Genomic DNA, 18,540 nt, shown 5'->3' with positions numbered 1-18,540 from the left:
TATGATCGTCATCATCAAGAAGTGAAGTATGAAATTGGTGATCAAGCTTATCTTCGGGTCACTCCTCTCAAGGGTGTCCGTCGTTTCGGTATCAAAGGCAAACTAGCTCCTCGCTATGTTGGTCCTTTCCGCGTCCTTGCCAAGCGTGGTAATGTTTCCTACAAGTTGGAGTTACCTTCCAATTTTCCTGAAGTTCATGATGTCTTCCATGTGTCTCAACTCAAGCGTTGCTTCAAAGATCCTACCCGTGGTGTTGATCACGAGACTCTTGACCTTCAAGAGGATCTAACTTATCGAGAACATCCTATTCGTATCCTTGATGAAGCCGAGCGTAAAACTCGACGTCAGAGCAGCAAGTTCCTGAAAATTCAGTGGTCTAATCATTCTGAGCAAGAAGCAACCTGGGAACGAGAAGATCGTTTACGATCTGAGTACCCTTCCTTCTTTTCTAAAATCTAGGAATCTCGAGGACGAGATTCTTGTAAGGGGGGTAGAGTTGTAACATCCCAACCTTGTGTTTATAAATAAATGAGTGTTCATGAGCATTGCATGCATATAGTTTGAATTTGAGCCAAATTTGCATCTCCATTTTCTATTATGCAAATCCTTCTCTAATTATTTGTCTCAAATTTCTCTCAAGATTTTATAAAATGAGTCACATGGTTTTGTTGTTTTCAATAAAACCCATGTGTGTGTTTATTGTTCTCTGGAAAAATTTGAGTTCAAACAAAATTCAAAACAGATTTGAAATTTGAAAAGAAAAAAAAATAGAAAAAGAAAAGGGAAAAAAATAGAGAGAGAGCCCCTCTCTTCCCTCTCATGGGCGCAGCCCATCTCCCTCTCTCTTTCTTTTCTCCCTGGCTCGGCCCAACTTGGCCCAGCCGCACCCCACCAGCCCAAGTTTTTCCCCCGAGGGGGGTTTTTGCAAAAATGCCATCGTCTCCCCGCCGACCGAAGCAGGTCGCTGGCAGCACGCCGGCCACCCGATGGCGCCGGCGGCTCCGATCGTCCCCGCCGCCCCCTGGCGGCTATAAAAGCTCGCCGCCGCCGCCCAGGAAGCCCTAGCCCATTTCCCCTCTTCCCCGCGCTCTCCTGCGCCCCAAAACCCTAACCCTAGCCGACCTACTGCCGGCCCGCTCGCCGTCGATTCGCCGCCGGCGAGGTTCCCCAGCCGTCGCCGACCCCTCCACGAGCTTCGCGGTGAGCTGCTGCTCCTCCTCGTCCCCTCGGCTCGCCCTCTCTCGCCCTGTAGCGCCGCCGCACCGCACCACCTGCCCCGGCCACCGTCAAGCTTCGTCTCCAGCGAAGCTCCGGCGACCAATCCGAGGCGGCGCCGCCACCAAACGGCCCGCCGCGTCGAGCCGCCCCTTTCCCCCTGCACGCGCATGCAATCGTGGGCCGAATCGCCCGATTGGAGCAGCACCCGAGCTCCCAGTGAGCAATGGTGCCGCTGACGTCAGCATGACGTCAGCGTGACATCATTAATCTTTTTTCTATTTTCTGTTTTTCCAGTAATTCATTTCTGTATTTTCTTTAAATGGAAAAATATTGACAGGTGGACCCCATCTGTCAGAATTTTAATAATTTATGAAATGTTTAGAAAACAATAAAATTATGACATGTGGGTCCAAATTGTTAAACTTTTATTATTTTTATATAATTTTCAGAAATTGTTTTAAAATGAATTAAACTTGGGAAATTCATAAATAATTCATTTTAAATCAGAAAAATATAAAATTATATATCAAAATGATCAGAAAAACAAATCCTAGTTGTTTATCCATGTTTCGTACATCTTTGAACCAATTAAATATGAGCCTTAGTAGAAACCCTAATTTGACCCCTCTCATATGTCGGGGTTCGAAGCCGAACCCCTTTAATTTCCATCGATGCACCTAGGGTTACCCAAACCCCTTTAATATGACATATCATCATGTTGTATGTGCATTGCATTGTACCTTGTCTTGATTGTGCTCTTCCTTTCCGGTGTTTGGTTCTTCATCGATAGGGACCGAACGCGAGCCTGAGATCAACGCCACCGAAGAGCAACGTCAGAACAACGAGGGACAAGGCAAGCCCTAACCTGGTTCATATATGGTTTCGAAATGCTTTACTTCTGGTTCTTACATATTGCATCCGCTTCAAATATGTTTTATCGGCAGTTGTAGATATCCTCTGTGTGCATAATTCCATCCTTGTAACCCAGAGTTACTGATCCACCGCTCCCAGCAAAACTAGGTCTGAGCTTGTTCGCATCGCTAGAGCCGTATATGTGTTATGCTTAGCCATGCTTAGCTGTTGAAGTCTGATCCATCCGGTTGATGAATCAGAGCTACGAATGAACCTAGTTTGACAGGATGACGTGGTAAGATCAGTGATGATGTTAATAAACATGCTAAAGGCTTGGATGGGCCGCCACATGGGGATGTGGTGATTTGACTCATTCTCGCCGATACTAGGACCTGAGTTCTCGCCTTCGGAACCAAGACTGAGCGTACAGCCACACGGGGCCCATGGGAACCCCTTGGCCCGAGCTTACCTAGCTTACCCTTGAGTCAATTAGTTTGCGAGTTCCATTTGCCATACGCATGGGGGAAAGGTGGAAAAGGTTTTCAAAGTGCATCATACAGGGCGTGGCTAGGGTGAAGGATGCTGGAGGCATTGAACTGGATCCCCTGCGCATAATGACCGGGACCGCCTCGGAGAGTGGCTACCTACGATGACGGAGCTCCCCAGTTAGTTTGACTCATGGAATAGGCGAAGTAAGGGAAAGGTTTTGGTCGACCACCCTCTGCCAACACACCAAGGAAGTGTGTTAATCTATAGTGGCATTAAGAGTCGGTCGGCGCGTGTGGGTAAAGTTGTACACCCCTGCAGGGTAAATCTTTTCGAAAAGCCGTGTCCACGGTTATGGACGACTTGGTGATGGATTCTGTGATCATAGACAACTTGAACCTAATCGTAAAACTTGATGTTAATGTGTGAATAAGGATCCCTTCTCAGGGTGTCGAGGGGTGATCCTAGGTGATAGGTTCAGGTAATGATGAAGATTCGGTGGACTCAACATGATGATCTTAGAGCTAGAGTTGATATCGCTCTCTTACCTCTTTTTAAAAAGGTCTGAATAGACGAGCTTCTGCTCCCTCCTGTTTACAAAGGAAAACTGGCTTTCCGCAAAATAAGCTCCACATAAAGCCTCGCATACCCGCTTTGCTAAAAGGTTGTACTAAGTCTTGCTGAGTCCCTGTACTCAGCCTTGCATGCTTTGTTTCAGAAGAAGTTCTTCCATCGGATGGCGGCTTCTACCTTGACGTCGATGAGTAGTTTGGAGTTCCTCAGGCGGCAGCCTGAGACTTATGGGCTGGGACGTCGCCTTATGTTATGGCCTCTTAGGCCCTTTGCAGTCTTGTTATCTAGATAACATAATTTGCTTTCCGTTGCTTGTTGAATTGTGGTCAGTGACCTCTGCGTGTAATAAATTTGGATCTTAACTCTGCTAAGAGTTGTAATATATTTGCTTTCAGTCGTAGAGTCACTGTTGTGTTACCGATTCTCACCCTGTAGGCCCTAGAGATCTAGGTTAGGCTTATGCCAGATGTGATATCTGGGTTTGTCTAGCCCTTGATATCTGGGTTTGTCTAGCCCTGACCTCCGGGGTCGCGACATAGTGTTTCCAAATCATATCTACCTCTCATTAGCCTTATGGACAAGATCCGGGCCGAGTAACTTCTTCTCTCCTACGGGTGATCTACACTTCCGCCTATACATATCAAGGCTTTGACAAGGCATACTCATTGATGAAGAACCCAAGGCAGCAAAGGCAATGCTCTATAACCAATGTGGCGAATTAGGGATTCTCATGTTGCACACATTTTTCGACACGCTGCAAGAATTTTGTTTGCTTTGATGAAAACAATTGTGCAGCAACATGCTGCGATATGCATTGACTTTGAATGTTTGTTGCAAATATTGTTTGGTGTTCATGTTGCAAATGTTATTTGCATGCATCTGGTACAGTTGTTGGCTATGTTGCATATTGCGACGTTTTTTTCTGAACTATTTGTTATGATCGTGGATTTGTTGCCCATGTAGTTTTTTGTGCACTGATGTTTTTGAAAGGCTTTGATGATTTAATGTGGTGACAATATTGCAAACTAAAAAAGAAGTATTGAACTTTAGTAGTTTTCATGTTGCGATAGTTGTATGTTCATGATATCACGTTGAAGTGAGAACAAACAACAAAGGAGATGGCCAACCAGACGAAGGTACGACCCCTACAATAGCCCCATAATATTATTTAGTTATTATCCTTTTGAAAACATAAAATAAAACATTTTTAGATTGAAGCTCGACTTTGAACTAACAAAGCCATCAACCGGTCAGGAGTACAAGCGAGCTTGAAAGTTAAACAAAAAATGTGGTTAGCTAAAGACCGATAAGACAAAAACTATAAAAGTACAATTCTTCCGCTGAACATCTTCAAGCGCCTAAACACCTCACCAAAGAAGTGTATCATATCATATCAGCACCTCACAAACAGCCAAGCTCCCATAAGACCACTAACACCTAGACCACCATCATACCGCACCATCGAGAAGACACACCTTTAGGATCAAAGAAGTAGGGAGATTCATGGCAACGCCTATAGGAAGGTAAACGACGCTCGGGAGCATCGTCGTTTCAAGCACATTATGAACTGTGCCAAAAGGCTTTCGTGGAAGCTCCAACACCAACCCCAAGAAGCCCCTATGTCTTTGCCCAAGCAACAAAGATAGCCTCCATCTGGTGAAAAACATTGTTATCCTCATGTAGGCATGGCTCGAGGGCAGCCATGCAAACCAGGACGCACGCCTTCTAGGAGAATACGAGCTAACTCAGCATAGGACATCAACGAGGGAGCCCATGGATGAACTTGAAGGAAACCCAGGTCAATATGGTAGCCGACATGGCATGTGGAGGACGGGGCAATTGACAACGGGGTGGGCTTCATGGCCATGCCTCCAGGGTGAACGATGCCCATAAGCGTCGTCGTCTCCCAATCTCCCGCCGAAGTCTCTACCAAGAAAAGCATGAGGAGGGAACCAAACCAATCTTGCCTCCAGCACCCCCACATAGTACGGACGACCGACCATCCTGGAAGAAGCGGAGATTGAAACAAACTACCCAAACGGTGGTCAGATCTGGTCGGAGAGAACGAAAAAAACTCAACCAACAAAGAAAGGGGGGCCACCACTGTGCCGTGGAGACACAAGAAGCCAACCCATCTCCCATAGACCCCAGATATAGGACAGGATTGACACAAAACACACCTATCTCCTCACATGAAGACAATAGAGGTAGAGGGTCCACCCAGCGGTGGCTACTGCGGCCCCCAACACACCCTGGCTAACCTCCGAGCCTCCAAGAGGTGTCACCATTGCCATCCCATGCCTCCCATGCAAGCCAGACCCTACCGGCGGCGTAGAGCGATGCACAACGAGGCTGTCGAGCATGACCAACGTCGGATCTAGAGGGGAAGCGCTACAAGGAGGCATCAACCGGTCATTCTCGAAGAGCCACATCGGGAGAAGCACCGTCGCCATCGGGCAAACTTTGGCGATCGCGGGGAAGATGAGGTGGAGGTGAGATGTAGCTGTGGCTAGAGCTTGAAACACAGCCTGTCACTCCCGTGTGAGCGGGGCAGGGGTCAAGCCTTCGCACATCAGTAATTGAAACAATAAACCTTTTTCGCTAGAGTAATTATTTTCTTTAAAAAAATTCTGCTAGAATTGAAATACAAGTATACAAGTATTCCCGCGAACTGAAGCCCATTGAAATAGCATGCCCGTGGCATGTGTCCGTGGCAGGCATTCCTCCACCGTCCACACCGTCTGTCTGCCATCTGACGGCCACGGTTGCACTCACCCATCTTCCGCCTTCGGCATCAGCGTCACGGTGATGAAGCAGCTCGGACCGTGCGCGTGTGTCTCGTGAGTTTCCACCTACCACATTCTCCGCCACGACTCCTCCCAAGTCCCAACTCCCCAAACACCAACCATGGCCGCCGCCTGCTCCGCGCCTTCGCGGCACCTCTGCTGCGCCGCGCCGCTGCTGTCTCCCTCCGCCGCCGCGACGCCCACCCGCCGGAGCGTCGGGTACGGCTACGACTCCTCCTCCACCCGCCGGTGGCCGTGCCGCCGGTGGGCTCACGCCGCGCCCCGGATCCGGTGGCCGACGCCTCGCTCGAAGGCATCCAGGGTGAGCTGCGCCTACAAAACCGGTGGTAAGGGCCGCCTCGCTGGGGTGATTGATCCCCGTGAAGCTTCAGTTCTTGCGCTCGTTGACTGCTAGGGCCCCATTTCCGTTTTACTTGGACGCCATTCGTCCGTTTATCGCATGGTTGATTTCTGGTTGCTGAAGGAACTTCATTAGGAGCTTGAGCGTAAATTAGTTATTGAATGGAATATGATTAATTTCGGATCATCTGGCGCCCTTTCAGCCGACCCCTAAAAGTTGGCCCCTTGTTGTGTATAAGTCGGAGGAGATAGTGGCCAGCTTGAGCCATTCACAAACAGTGAGTTGCTTTCACCATCCCCTGGGGCGAACGGAAAAAACTTTCCATTCCTGACGAAAGAAAGGATGTTAAGTCGAACCATGGGCCCTTGGCAATTCCGATTCCTCGCTGTACAATTGAACTTTATCTTCGAACAGGCCGGGTACTCCAACATATATCACGTTGGAGGCTTGGAGCTATGTAATAAAGTGCTCCGAGTACAAGGATGTTGGCACGTCTCAAGGTGTATGCGCGTGGTTAGTCACTGGTGTGCTAGTGTCTAATGTAATGTGCAGGATATACAGATCCATGTTCAATTCTCTGATTGCTTGTTCATTTCATAAATTTAGTGGAAATTAGTAGGCTACACACTTGGCCTTATTGTGTTTTTTCGCCACCCTTTGTATTTAGCTAATTCTAAGTCGTAGCTCACTGGCTCACTATCATGATAACGTGGTAATATATACTGGTGTCAGACTGTCACTCTGTCAGCTACATTTCTTCTTCCACAAGCTGCACTATGGAGTAGTTCCTTCTCTTTCAGAATATAGAAGAGCCTGATAGCTTAGTTCATCTTTGTGATTCACCTCGGTGAAGACTAGTAGCTACCCCAACACTTCTTTCAAGTGTTCGGTTTTCCAAACTCTCCTTACTAACTTAATTTCAATTCTTTCTGAATTTGGTCTTCAGATTTAGAGAAGATATCTAACAGTAGTGTTCTATACATTTGTACAGCTGAACCGATAACTGCATGCTCCTGGAACCAATATGTTATCTGCAGTGATGTACCTGTGCTCGTTGAGTTTTGGGCCTCATGGTGTGGACCTTGTAAAATGGTAGATCGAATTATCAACGAGATTGCGGAAGAGTATGGTGGAAGGATAAAGTGCTATAAGCTTGACACTGATGATTACCCACAAACTGCAACATCTTACAATATTTTGAGGGTTCCTACTGTTTTACTATTCAAGGATGGAGAGAAAATACATAGTATTACTGGAACTCTGCCCAAAGCTGTTTATGTGAGGGCCATCGAGAAATCTTTCTTGGAACAATGATCACTGTTGTTAGAACGTTATATTGTTGCTTGGTCCGGATTCATATTACCATATACTTGATTTATCGATGCCAGTTGGTGCAAACTGCAAAGAGTATGGAAGGTAAAGTGGGAGTTACAATGTGAGCTTCTTGTATGGACATATGATGTACGAGTTATCCTTTTGCTATGCATCTGTAATGTAAATATTGATGTACCTCTGGATAAATATAAACCAGATTGCTGAACATTTTTTTATTTTACTTCAAAGGCTGTAATGAATTACAATTGCTAATATTGATGTGAAACAGGGTTGCATATTTGAGGCCCTCACAAATATCTTGTTGAATGAAGCCAAACTATTTTCATTATATTATCCTCTTTTGCACCCCTTATGTATTTCATCCTTCATGCTATTTTTCAAATCTAGGATATATCTTTCATCATTTAGTTTCCACAGTTTGTCTCGTGTTATGACCTATAATTATATATACATAAGCAGCTAACCTGTTGAAGTTTATCTTTCTGAAACGGTATATGTCTCTTCTATGTAAGTGCAGCTGTTGCTCCTGTGGTACTGCTATTGCTGAGCAAATTCTCTCAGGTAGCTCTTCAAGGTATGTATTGTTAAACTTTGTGCTCCTATTATTTGTTGTCTCTAATCTGCAATATACATGTAGACTCCCTCTTGATTCAAAGGAATTTCAATGGATTATTTTTTGGAGTATTCTCGTCCTTAGGATCTTTCCTGCTTGGGCTGTTTAATTCGTAGGAGTGCAAACCATAGAAATCTTTACTTAGGATTCATTTCAACAGATTTCGTAGGAAATTTTCCATCCACTCCAATCTCTTGGAATGAACCCTAAGTTTTTTCCTGTGAAAAAATCACACATCCTTTTAATTCCTTTTAATCCATAGTATTCAAGAAGTCCCATACCTTAGGTAAAACATGACAATGAATACGATTTTAGATTAGGTGCAGGAATGTTGGTGGTTACTGTGTCAGGCAGTATCAACAGGCTGGTGCCATGGATTCCATGCTGAAGACTAATGCGTAGTAAGTGTCTGTGAGTGGTCTGAGTGGAGCTAATGGTATGATACATTAGATTTGGGGATTCCTTACAGGGTGAATTGCTTAATTTAGAGTATTATTAAATTGAATTAATTGTGCTACCTCATTTTTTCATGGACAGTAGCACAGTTGCAGCTGCTCCCACAGTGGTACTGTTAGCTAGTGGTTGCATGTTTTTAGCCTGCGTTTCAGAATTTTGAGTAATGCAGAGTAACCTGTTGAGAAGGAGGTAGCACAATAATAAGCTCGGAATTTGCTGGTGCGCAGCTGAACCACATGATGGAGACCAAACTTCAGGCGATCGTCTGAGGACTGCTCGGTCTTATGTCAATTTGCTGATTCCAAAGGTGATGGGGCTACACTACAGAATGTTTTGCTGAAGCCTTTATATGTGGAACTGTTGAGACACTTTTCTCCAAAATATTCAGTTTGGAGGCCTGAAGTTATATTGTTCTTATGTTAGAATTTAGTCTAATGCTACTCCTAGTTTCGAAGGTACAGAAGTGAAGTTGGTTAGGCACAGGTGCTACACCAAGTGCTTACTCCTGTTTCAGATTTATGAGATGGATAATTCATATGTACTGTAAATCTTCCACTGTACTCCTTTATGAAGTTATATCTATCTCCATGAAAGTATCAATAACATCTGGAAAGGCAGACAATTAGCTTACTTTTTTTCTTATGTAAAAATAACATGTTATCTTTGGTGTACACTGGTTCCTGACAACTATTCTTGTTAGAGAACACATCAGGTTCTTCAGCAAGCATGCAATAAATAATGCTTATAGTTTCACAGCTTCTAACATTTAGAGATTTACATATTTTGAAGCAGATCAAACTGGTGGAATGCATGCTAGTAATTCCTTTTGAGCTGAATGCGACATGCTGAGAAAAACGTTCACAATTTTAAATTTATATAGGCTATAAATACACTTCACATCATCAGCGCCCTGTTGTTATTTTCTCCTTTCCTTTGATCTATGTTTTACTTCTTCTGATCAGGATTATATATAGTTATTGCTTTCTTATTGTCATGATTTTATTTTTGCTCCTGCTATACTGAAATTACTTGCTCGTCACTGAGCAAATGCTGAGACTATTGGACTCCTGACAGCGTACTGTCCTCCAACCTCATTCCAGCTCAAGAACCCATGATTCCCAATGTAGCTGTATTCATCTTCTGCTCTCTTCAGCTGGCTGACCTGCACGGTGACACTGAACTTCTGCTTGCTGCCTTTGCCTCCGAAAGACAGCGCCGACGGCGTCACCGTCACCTTCATACCTGCCGGAGCCGTCAGTGACACGCTGTACTTCGCCGGTGAGCTGCCGACATTGGTCAGGACCCTATTGAACGTCCGGGTGACCGACTTGGTGTTGTTGAGGATGACCATGAATGATGGGTAGTTCAGGTCAAGGCTTGCACCAGCGGCGCATCTGGCGTTTCGCCGGCCGGTCACGGCAGTTATCTGGCGGCTGCTGTACCGGAGGCCGCAGAGGAAGTTGACATAGTCGTCGGCCGTCACGTCGTACACGAGGCCAGGGTCCCTGGCCTGATTGGGGTTCACGTGGCCGCTGCCATAGTCGAGAGGCGTCCCCGGCGATTCATTCGGCATGCTGACGATGACATTGTTGGCGTTGTTCTTCACGTAGGCCGTCGTCATCATGGCGGAGCGGATGGCTGCGGGGCTCCAGTCCGGGTGCGCCGACCGCAGCAGGGCGGCCACACCGGCGATGTGCGGCGACGACATGGACGTACCGGAGACGAGCATGTACTTGGTGAAGAGCTTCTGCGTGCCAATCTCCATGATTTCCTTGTTGGGCACCCAGGCCGCGAGGATGTCCACCCCCGGCGCGACGATGTCGGGCTTCAGGATCGCCGGGCTCATCTGGCTCGGCCCGCGGGCGGAGAAATACACCACGGAGGGCGCCGGCTTGACGCCGAGCTCCGTCCTGACAAACCGGATGCTCACCTTGGGCGGCGCCTTTGTCGCCGTCAGGTACTTCTGGATGGCGGCGCCGTCCGAAAGGGTGACCAGCACCAGCGGCATGGTGTAGTCAGTCGGCTGCAGGAACTCCGTCGTATCGCACGCGACGATCAGCCCGCGGCCGCCGATGGCCTGCACCTCGTCTATCTGCTGCCTGACGCTCTCGCTGGCGGCGCAGAATACGAACTTCCCTTTCACCTCCTCTTGGCTGAGGCTGGAGTACTCGCACCTCTCTTTGTTCTTGTTGCCCTGCCCTCCCCCGTAGTAGAGGTCGGCGCCGGCGATCGCCGTGCTCTCCGGGTACACCGACTTTCCGTGGATGCTACTAGCGCCGCCGCTGCCGTTGTCGAGCGTGACCGTGGCCGTGAAGTCCCTGTCGATGGTCGAAGCGCCAACGGTCGTGATCCAGGGTGCGCCGTTCATGATGGTGTACCCTTCGGGGCCGTCGTTCCCGGCGGAGCACGTCACGAAGATACCCTTCTGCATGGCGGCGAAGGCCCCGATGGCGATCACATTAGTGTCGTATGAATTCTCAGGGAAGCCCAGCGAGAGCGACATGACGTCGACGCCGTCGGCGATCGCCTGATCCATGGCGGCCAGCACGTCGCTGGACGCGGACTCCAGGGTGTCGCCGGAGAACACGGCCTTGTACATGGCCACCCTGGCCATGGGCGCGATGCCGGAGGCGGTGCCGTTTGCGTAGCCGAAGTAGCTCGTGCCCTTGACGGACGCGCCGGCCGCCGTGGACGACGTGTGGGTGCCGTGGCCGTCGTAGTCCCTGGGCGAGTCGTAGTCGTCCGGCGCGATGGACATGCCGCGCTGCTTCAGAGCCTTGCTGAAAGACCGTGCGCCGATGAGCTTCTTGTTACACATCGAGGCCTTGAAGGCCTTTCCGGTCTCGCACGCGCCTTTCCACCTAGCCGGCACGGGCTTCGTGATGCCGGTGTCGCTGAAGCTCTCGCTCTCGGAGTCTCGGGCCACACGCCCGTGTCGACGATCCCGACGATTACGTCCTCGCCATACTTGGACGCCGGCCAGAGGCCACCACCGCAAGATGCCCCACTGCCGACGAGCCCGAGGAACTCCGGCGTGCGCGTTGTGTGGAGGCGCGCGTACGTCTCCGGGAAGGCGGACACGTGAGCCGCCATCCCCTGAATCTCCGCGAGCTGCCGCTCGGTCAGCACCGCGCTGAAGCCGTTCATGGCGTGCGCGTACGTGTACAGGTGCTCCGGCGCGGCGTCCTCCTTGGCCGCCAGCGACGATAGAAGCGACGTGTACCAGCCCTCGTGCGTCGTGAACGGCGTCGGCATCGCCGACACGTCCATCCGCACGATGTACGGCCGCCGGTCGCCTCCCGTGGCGGCCGCGAGCTCGCACGCCACAAAGAAGAAGGTTACACCAACCAGAGGCAAAGCCCGATTCATCGTGTTAGACGTTTAATCTCAGCTCAGCTCTTCCTCCTCTTATGCGGCAGAGCACACACCGGGTGCATGAGGGTGATGAGACGAGAGTGAGTGGACGCTAGCAGTGGAGAGCACTCGTTGAGCGCGGCCGTGGGTGGCAACCTGCCGGATACATTAGAGCATCTCCATTCGCTTCTCCTAAGCGTCCCTAAAGGGATTGGGGCGCGTCGGACAAAAAATCGTTACCAGCCGCGTCCCGAAAAGCCGCTTTTTGTTCGGCGTGGCCCGATACGGTGTTCGGACCCCGAGCCCGTCCCCGTCCCACAGGGGACGGTCCGGGCACGCCGGACACAACGAAAAGCGAGGCGAAGCGACACGGGCCCGACGCGTCAGCGGCTCGGAGGCCTAAAACGTCGTCGCCTACCTTTGTTCAAGCGACGTTAATGGCGTCCCAGTTTTCCCAGGCGACGCAGGGACGCGTCTCGTCGTGCATGACCGCGTGGCCGTCCGTGCACCGTGAAGGAGGCGTGGGCGCTGTACCACGCGGGATATCCTTTCCCGCCGGACATGCGCCTGTCAAGCAGCGGCGGCTGGAAGATGGCCATGAACGGCATCGGCATCCCGCCGCCGCCGAAGCCGGGCACGGAGCAATGGAAGGACGGCATCAGGGCTCGGTGGGCTGAACTCAGCGCCGAGGAGCGGGCGGATCTGACCTGGGCGCCCAAGAACAACGACGAGTGGTGGGCCACGTACTTCAAGGCCAAGTACGACGAGGAGATGCGCAGCACCGCCGGCCTCATCGGCGGGCCGAACAGCTGGAACAAGGACGGGCGCGCCCGGTTCTGGGGCGTTCCGGGGCGCACCCTCGAGAGCGTCATCCGCGGCATCCGCAACGGCGCTCCAAGGTTGGAGGCGCCACCCTCACCGCCACCGTCTCCCGCAGCGCAATGGCAGCCGAGGAGGACCTCCTACTCGTCCTCCTCGAACTCTTCTTCCTCAGCCGTCCTCGTCGTACCGCTCGGCGCCCTACACCATCCCCAACCGCGTGAAGGAGGAGCCGGCGACGCCCGTCAATCCGAGGCGAGGCGGCAGCGGCAGCCGACGCCAGCAAGAGAGGCGGGGCAGCGCCCTCCTCATCCCGAAGCCGGAGGTGAAGGAGGAACCGGAGGAAGCGTCGCAGGCGGCGCTGCTGGCGGAGTACGAGCGGCAGCAGCGCCTCATTGCCAGCAGCGACAACCCCGAGGACTGACCAGGGCTGCGAGCGGCGATCTTGGCGTCGCTGAACGACAAGGACGCCTGGAGGGGCGATCTGGACACGGCGATCGCCATGTCCATCCGCGACTCCGGTAAGCCGCTCATGGACCTCACCGACGACGACGAGGCAGGACCAAGCGGCCCGGTGAAGGACGAGCCCGTTAACAAGCCCGACGAGCGCGTCAAGCAGGAGGTCGTTACCGACGACATGTACAACTTCCACCAGTACTACGATGCCTCCGGCCGCTGATACGTCTCAAACGTATCTATGATTTCTTATGTTCCATGCTAGTTATATGACCATACTCACATGTTTTATATACACTTTACATCATTTTGATGCATTTTCCGGCACTAACCTATTAACAAGATGCCGAAGCGCCAGTTCTTGTTTTCTGCTGTTTTTGGTTTCAGAAATCCTACACAGGAAATATTCTCGGAATTGGACGAAACAAAAGCCCACGGTCTTATTTTGCACGGAGCCTTCCAGAAGTCCGAAGAGGAGACGAAGAGGGGCGACGAGGCGGCCACACCCTAGGGGGGCACGGCCCCACCCCTGGGCGCGCCGCCCTATGGGGTGGGCCCCTCGAGCGTCCCCCGACTCTGCCCCTTCGCCTATATATTCTCTCCGTCGCGAAAACCCTATTACCGAGAGCCACGATACGAGAAAAGTTCCAGAGACGCCGCCGCCGCCAATCCCATCTCGGGGATTCAGGAGATCGCCTCCGGCACCCTGCCGGAGAGGGGAATCATCACCGGAGGGCTCTACATCACCATGCCCGCCTTCGGATTGATGCGTGAGTAGTTCATCCTTGGACTATGGGTCCATAGCAGTAGCTAGATGGTTGTCTTCTCCTCTTGTGCTATCATGTTTAGATCTTGTGAGCTGCCTATAATGATCAAGATCATCTATTTGTAATGCTACATGTTGTGTTTGTTGGGATCCGATGAATATGGAATACTATGTCAAGTTAATTAATTGATCTATCATATATGTGTTGTTTATGATCTTGCATGCTCTCCGTTGCTAGTAGAGGCTCTGGCCAAGTTGATACTTGTAACTTCAAGAGGGAGTATTTATGCTCGATAGTGGGTTCATGCCTCCATTGAATCTGGGACAGTGACAGAAAGTTCTAAGGTTATGGATGTGCTGTTGCCACTAGGGATAAAACATCGATGCTTTGTCTAAGGATATTTGTGTTGATTACATTACGCACAGTACTTAATGCAATTGTCTGTTGTTTGCAACTTAATACTGGAAGGGGTGCGGATGCTAACCCGAAGGTGGACTTTTTAGGCATAGATGCATGCTGGATAGCGGTCTATGTTCTTTGTCGTAATGCCCTAAGTAAATCTCATAGTAGTCATCATGATATGTATATGCATCTCTATTTGTCAATTGCCCAACTGTAATTTGTTCACCCAACATGCTATTTATCTTATGGGAGAGACACCACTAGTGAACTGTGGACCCCGGTCCATTCTTTTACATCTGAAATACAACCTACTGCAATCATTATTCTCTTTTGTTCCTTGCAAACAAACATCATTCTCCACACCATACGTTTAATCCTTTGTTTACAGCAAGCCGGTGAGATTGACAACCTCACTGTTAAGTTGGGGCAAAGTATTGTGATTGTGTTGTGCAGGTTCCACGTTGGCGCCGGAATCCCTGGTGTTGCGCCGCACTACACTCCTCCACCAACAACCTTCACGTGGCCTTCATCTCCTACTGGTTCGATAACCTTGGTTTCTTTCTGAGGGAAAACTTACTGTTGTGCGCATCACACCTTCCTCTTGGGGTTCCCAACGGACGTGTGCATCACGCGCCATCAGCCGCCGCAAGTACTTCTAGATTAGGTTTAGTTTAAATTTAGTCGAATCTCGTTCGAATCTATGTAATATATGCCAAGTTTGGATGAATTTAATCGAATTTCGCTCAAGTTTTAAATTTCCGAAATTTTGTTTGGGGGATGCGACTGGGGAGCGACGTCCCCCAAACGCGGCACGAACAAAACACGTCCCCCAAACGCTCGATCCGGCGCGTTTTGGGGGACGGTTTGGGGGACGCGACTGGAGATGCTCCTATATACATATTGGGATCCATATATGGAGGCCATGAGAGGCACTAGAAAGCTAGCAAAGAATCTTCTAAAAGTGTTGTCTCCCCTATCGCCGCCGGAACCGAGGATCAGATCGCGGCCGGCAATCGATGACACGGAATGCCCGGCGCAACAGTTTCCCATCACCTGCCTGGGAATGCCCTTGTTAGAGCATCTCCACCGGCACCCCCGATAGCGGCCCCGATAGCATTTTGGGGGCCTGCAGAAAATGGGCTCGCACCGGTGCGCCCCAAACGGCGCCGGCCAATTTTGGAGCCCAATAGAATCGCCGGCAACCCCGTGCCGGCCCTTCGCCAAGGGCGCGAATCGGGCGCCCCGGCACCTCGCGGCACGTCTGAAAATGAGTGTGGGCTCTGCCTGGCAGCCAGATACACCGTTTTCCCTCCTCCTACACACGCCTGAGCCGACTCCCACCCCTCTAGATCGCCACCGTCACCGTCGCCGCCGCGCCCACCCTGCTTGCAATAGACACCGCCCACTGTCTAGGAAACGCCGTCCATCGACACGGCCGCCACCCCCTCGACCGGCGGCCGCTGTTTTGCCCGGAACAGAGCTCACCGCCACCGCGATAGTATCACCCCGCCCGCAAGGTGTTCGTCCGATTGTCACGATGGACATCGACGACGAGATGATGGTGCAGCTGTTCACGGAGGAGCAGAACGCTCAGGCTGTTCGGCGGCAACAACAGCAGCTGATTCTGACGAACATGATGCACGTTCGCCAGCCTTTCTTCGTCGTGCCTCGGCGCGGCGGTTCAAAGCCAGGCAAGAGGAGGAACATCAACCGACATCGTGAAGCCGGCGCAATGCTGTTTGACGCCGACTACTTCAACGACGATGCGACTCATTCGCCGAAGGAATTTCGGCGCCGGTTTAGGATGAACAAGGACCTGTTCTTGAAGATTGTCCATGGCGTCAGGGAGTACAACACATACTTCATGGCCAAGAAAGATTGCACAGGTTTGTGGGGCTTCACTCAATTCAGAAGTGCACTGCTGCAATGCCCTGTCTTGCATACGGGGCTCCTCCAGATACAACCAATGACTACCTACAAATGGCAGAGTCGACATGTACAGAGACTCTCCACAGGTTCTGCCGAGCCGTCATAGCGGTGTTTGCTAAAGACTATTTGGGAGCACCAAGAGCAGATGATACAGCTCGGATCCTGCAGAAGAATGCAGCAAGAGGGTTTTCAAGGATGCTCGGAAGCATTGACTGTATGCATTGGGGCTGGAAGAATTGCCCTTTTGCTTGGCAGGGGATCTACAAGGGCCATACTGGTGAGTGCAGTGTCATTCTTGAGGTGGTGGCAGACCATGAGCTTTGGATTTGGCATGCATATTTGGGCATGGCAGGAACAAATAATGATATCAACGTGCTGCAATGCTCTCCGGTGTTTGCCAGGCTAGCTGAGGGACAAGCTCCTGCCGTGAACTTTGAGGTAAACGGCCACGCATACAACAAGGGGTACTATCTAGCTGATGGTATCTACCCGTCGTATGCTACATTTGTGAAGACAATTCCCTCTCCATCAAACGAGATGGAAGCCTATTTTGCAACATGCCAGGAAGCAACACGCAAGGATGTTGAGCGTGCTTTTGGGGTGCTTCAGCAGCGTTTCGCCATTGTCAGGTACCCTGCTCTCACTTGGTCTGAGGCACAGATGTGGGAGGTGATAAACGCATGTGTGATCATCCATAACATGATCATTGAGAGCGAGCGCGACGCACCTGTGCAGGATGATCATCCATTTGATTATCAATGACCACTAGCTGAGGTAGAGCATGTGCCCCAAGAATTTGCTGCTTTTCTTCATATGCACAATGAAATTCGAGATACAGGTGTCCATGTACATCTGAAGGTGGATCTAGCTGCGCATTTGTGGGCGAGGAGAGGAGCAGCCAACAATGCATGATTTTATTTCTATTTGTTTGCATGGACGAATAATTTAAGTACTATTTGTTTGTTGGGTTGTACGAATAATTTAAGTACTATGTGTTTGTTGGGTTGTATGAATAATTTAAGTACTATTTGTTTGATTGATTGTATGAATAATTTAAGTACTATTTGTTTGGTTGTATGAATAAAATGTGATTGACATGTTGTTTCAAAATATTGTAAAAAGAAAAGAAATTGGGGGCCGCCGTTTGGGAGGCGTCGATGTGGGAACAGCGTCCCCAAATGGAGAATGCACTGCCGACGCCCCCATACAGCAGTGCCGGCGCCCTTGCCGGCGACTATTTGGGGGCCGTCGGTGGAGATGCTCTTAGATTCCAAGCTAAAGAGAGTGGATGTGGATTATCAGCCCATCATCGACAAACTACTCAAGCCATTTCACGGCTGGAAGGTTAGGTTCTTCTCTCTTCATGGAGCGTTGAGCTAGTGTGAAGACGCTTATCAGCCATGACCATTCATCAGATGATGGCAATTGTGCCGCTGGTGTGGCTATTCAAAAGATTGGATAAGCTAAGACGTGGTTTATATGGACAAAGGAAGTGACACTACCAGTAACAAGTGCCTAGTTCGTTGGTCCTTGGTATGCCGGCCCAAAGGACACATAGGGCTTGATTGGTTGCTCGCATGAGATTTCTCGCGTTTCTTCATTTGGCCCGGTGGATGTCGTATGAGGGGAAATGGAGCTTGGGCTATGTTGTGCACTATATTTGTTTGCCAACAATATTACTAGCTGCATGAGAGGAGAAGTAAATGCCGGTCTGTTTGGAAGGCCACAAATCGTATTTCTTGGCTCCCTTAATGCAAAGCACAATGTTTGGCAGCCCGCATAAGGCCTGATACGATCACCTTGCACGCACGGTTGGTGAGCTTACCATCAACGAGTCCAGGGTTTAGGGTATTAGAATTGATAAGACAAGCTTATGACTGCATCAAATACATGATCCAGATCACAAGGACGATGATGATCAAGTTCGTCAGGTTGCTCCCTTAACTGTGACCTGCGTTCTTAGGTAAAGCTTCATGGATCTCGACCTGTGGATGCACGTAGAAGCCTGCCTGATGTGAAAAGAACTTCGAGTAAGCTTCTTCTGCCTCCTCCCTTGTCTTGTACCTTTTGTGGAGTGATGCGTGCAGTTAACACACGTCCGTTGGGAACCCCAAGAGGAAGGTGTGATGCGTA

At 50.1% G+C, this 18,540-nt stretch overlaps 2 protein-coding genes and 1 pseudogene across 2 annotated transcripts; 2 read left to right on the top strand and 1 right to left on the bottom strand.

Moving 5' to 3' along the window:
* The first annotated feature begins 5,961 nt into the window (after positions 1–5,961).
* Positions 5,962–7,826, top strand: LOC127334859 (thioredoxin M3, chloroplastic). Its single transcript, XM_051361400.2, has 2 exons — positions 5,962–6,262; positions 7,268–7,826. The coding sequence occupies exons 1-2, from the start codon at positions 6,037–6,039 to the stop codon at positions 7,588–7,590; spliced, it is 549 nt and encodes a 182-aa protein (XP_051217360.1). The 5' UTR covers positions 5,962–6,036; the 3' UTR covers positions 7,591–7,826.
* Positions 7,827–9,139: 1,313 nt separating this feature from the next.
* LOC127334858 (subtilisin-like protease SBT1.7) lies at positions 9,140–12,106 on the bottom strand (annotated as a pseudogene).
* Positions 12,107–16,015: 3,909 nt separating this feature from the next.
* Positions 16,016–17,263, top strand: LOC139835730 (uncharacterized). The gene is made up of 3 exons (XM_071825593.1): positions 16,016–16,364; positions 16,466–16,845; positions 17,246–17,263. Exons 1-3 carry the CDS (start codon positions 16,016–16,018, stop codon positions 17,261–17,263), a joined length of 747 nt encoding a protein of 248 aa, XP_071681694.1.
* Positions 17,264–18,540: the final 1,277 nt, after the last annotated feature.

Source organism: Lolium perenne, chromosome 2, assembly GCF_019359855.2.
Source record: "Lolium perenne isolate Kyuss_39 chromosome 2, Kyuss_2.0, whole genome shotgun sequence".
Lineage (NCBI taxonomy): Eukaryota > Viridiplantae > Streptophyta > Magnoliopsida > Poales > Poaceae > Lolium > Lolium perenne.
The sequence above is the reverse complement of the archived record's forward strand: the minus strand, read 5'-3'. Positions and strand labels throughout refer to the sequence as shown.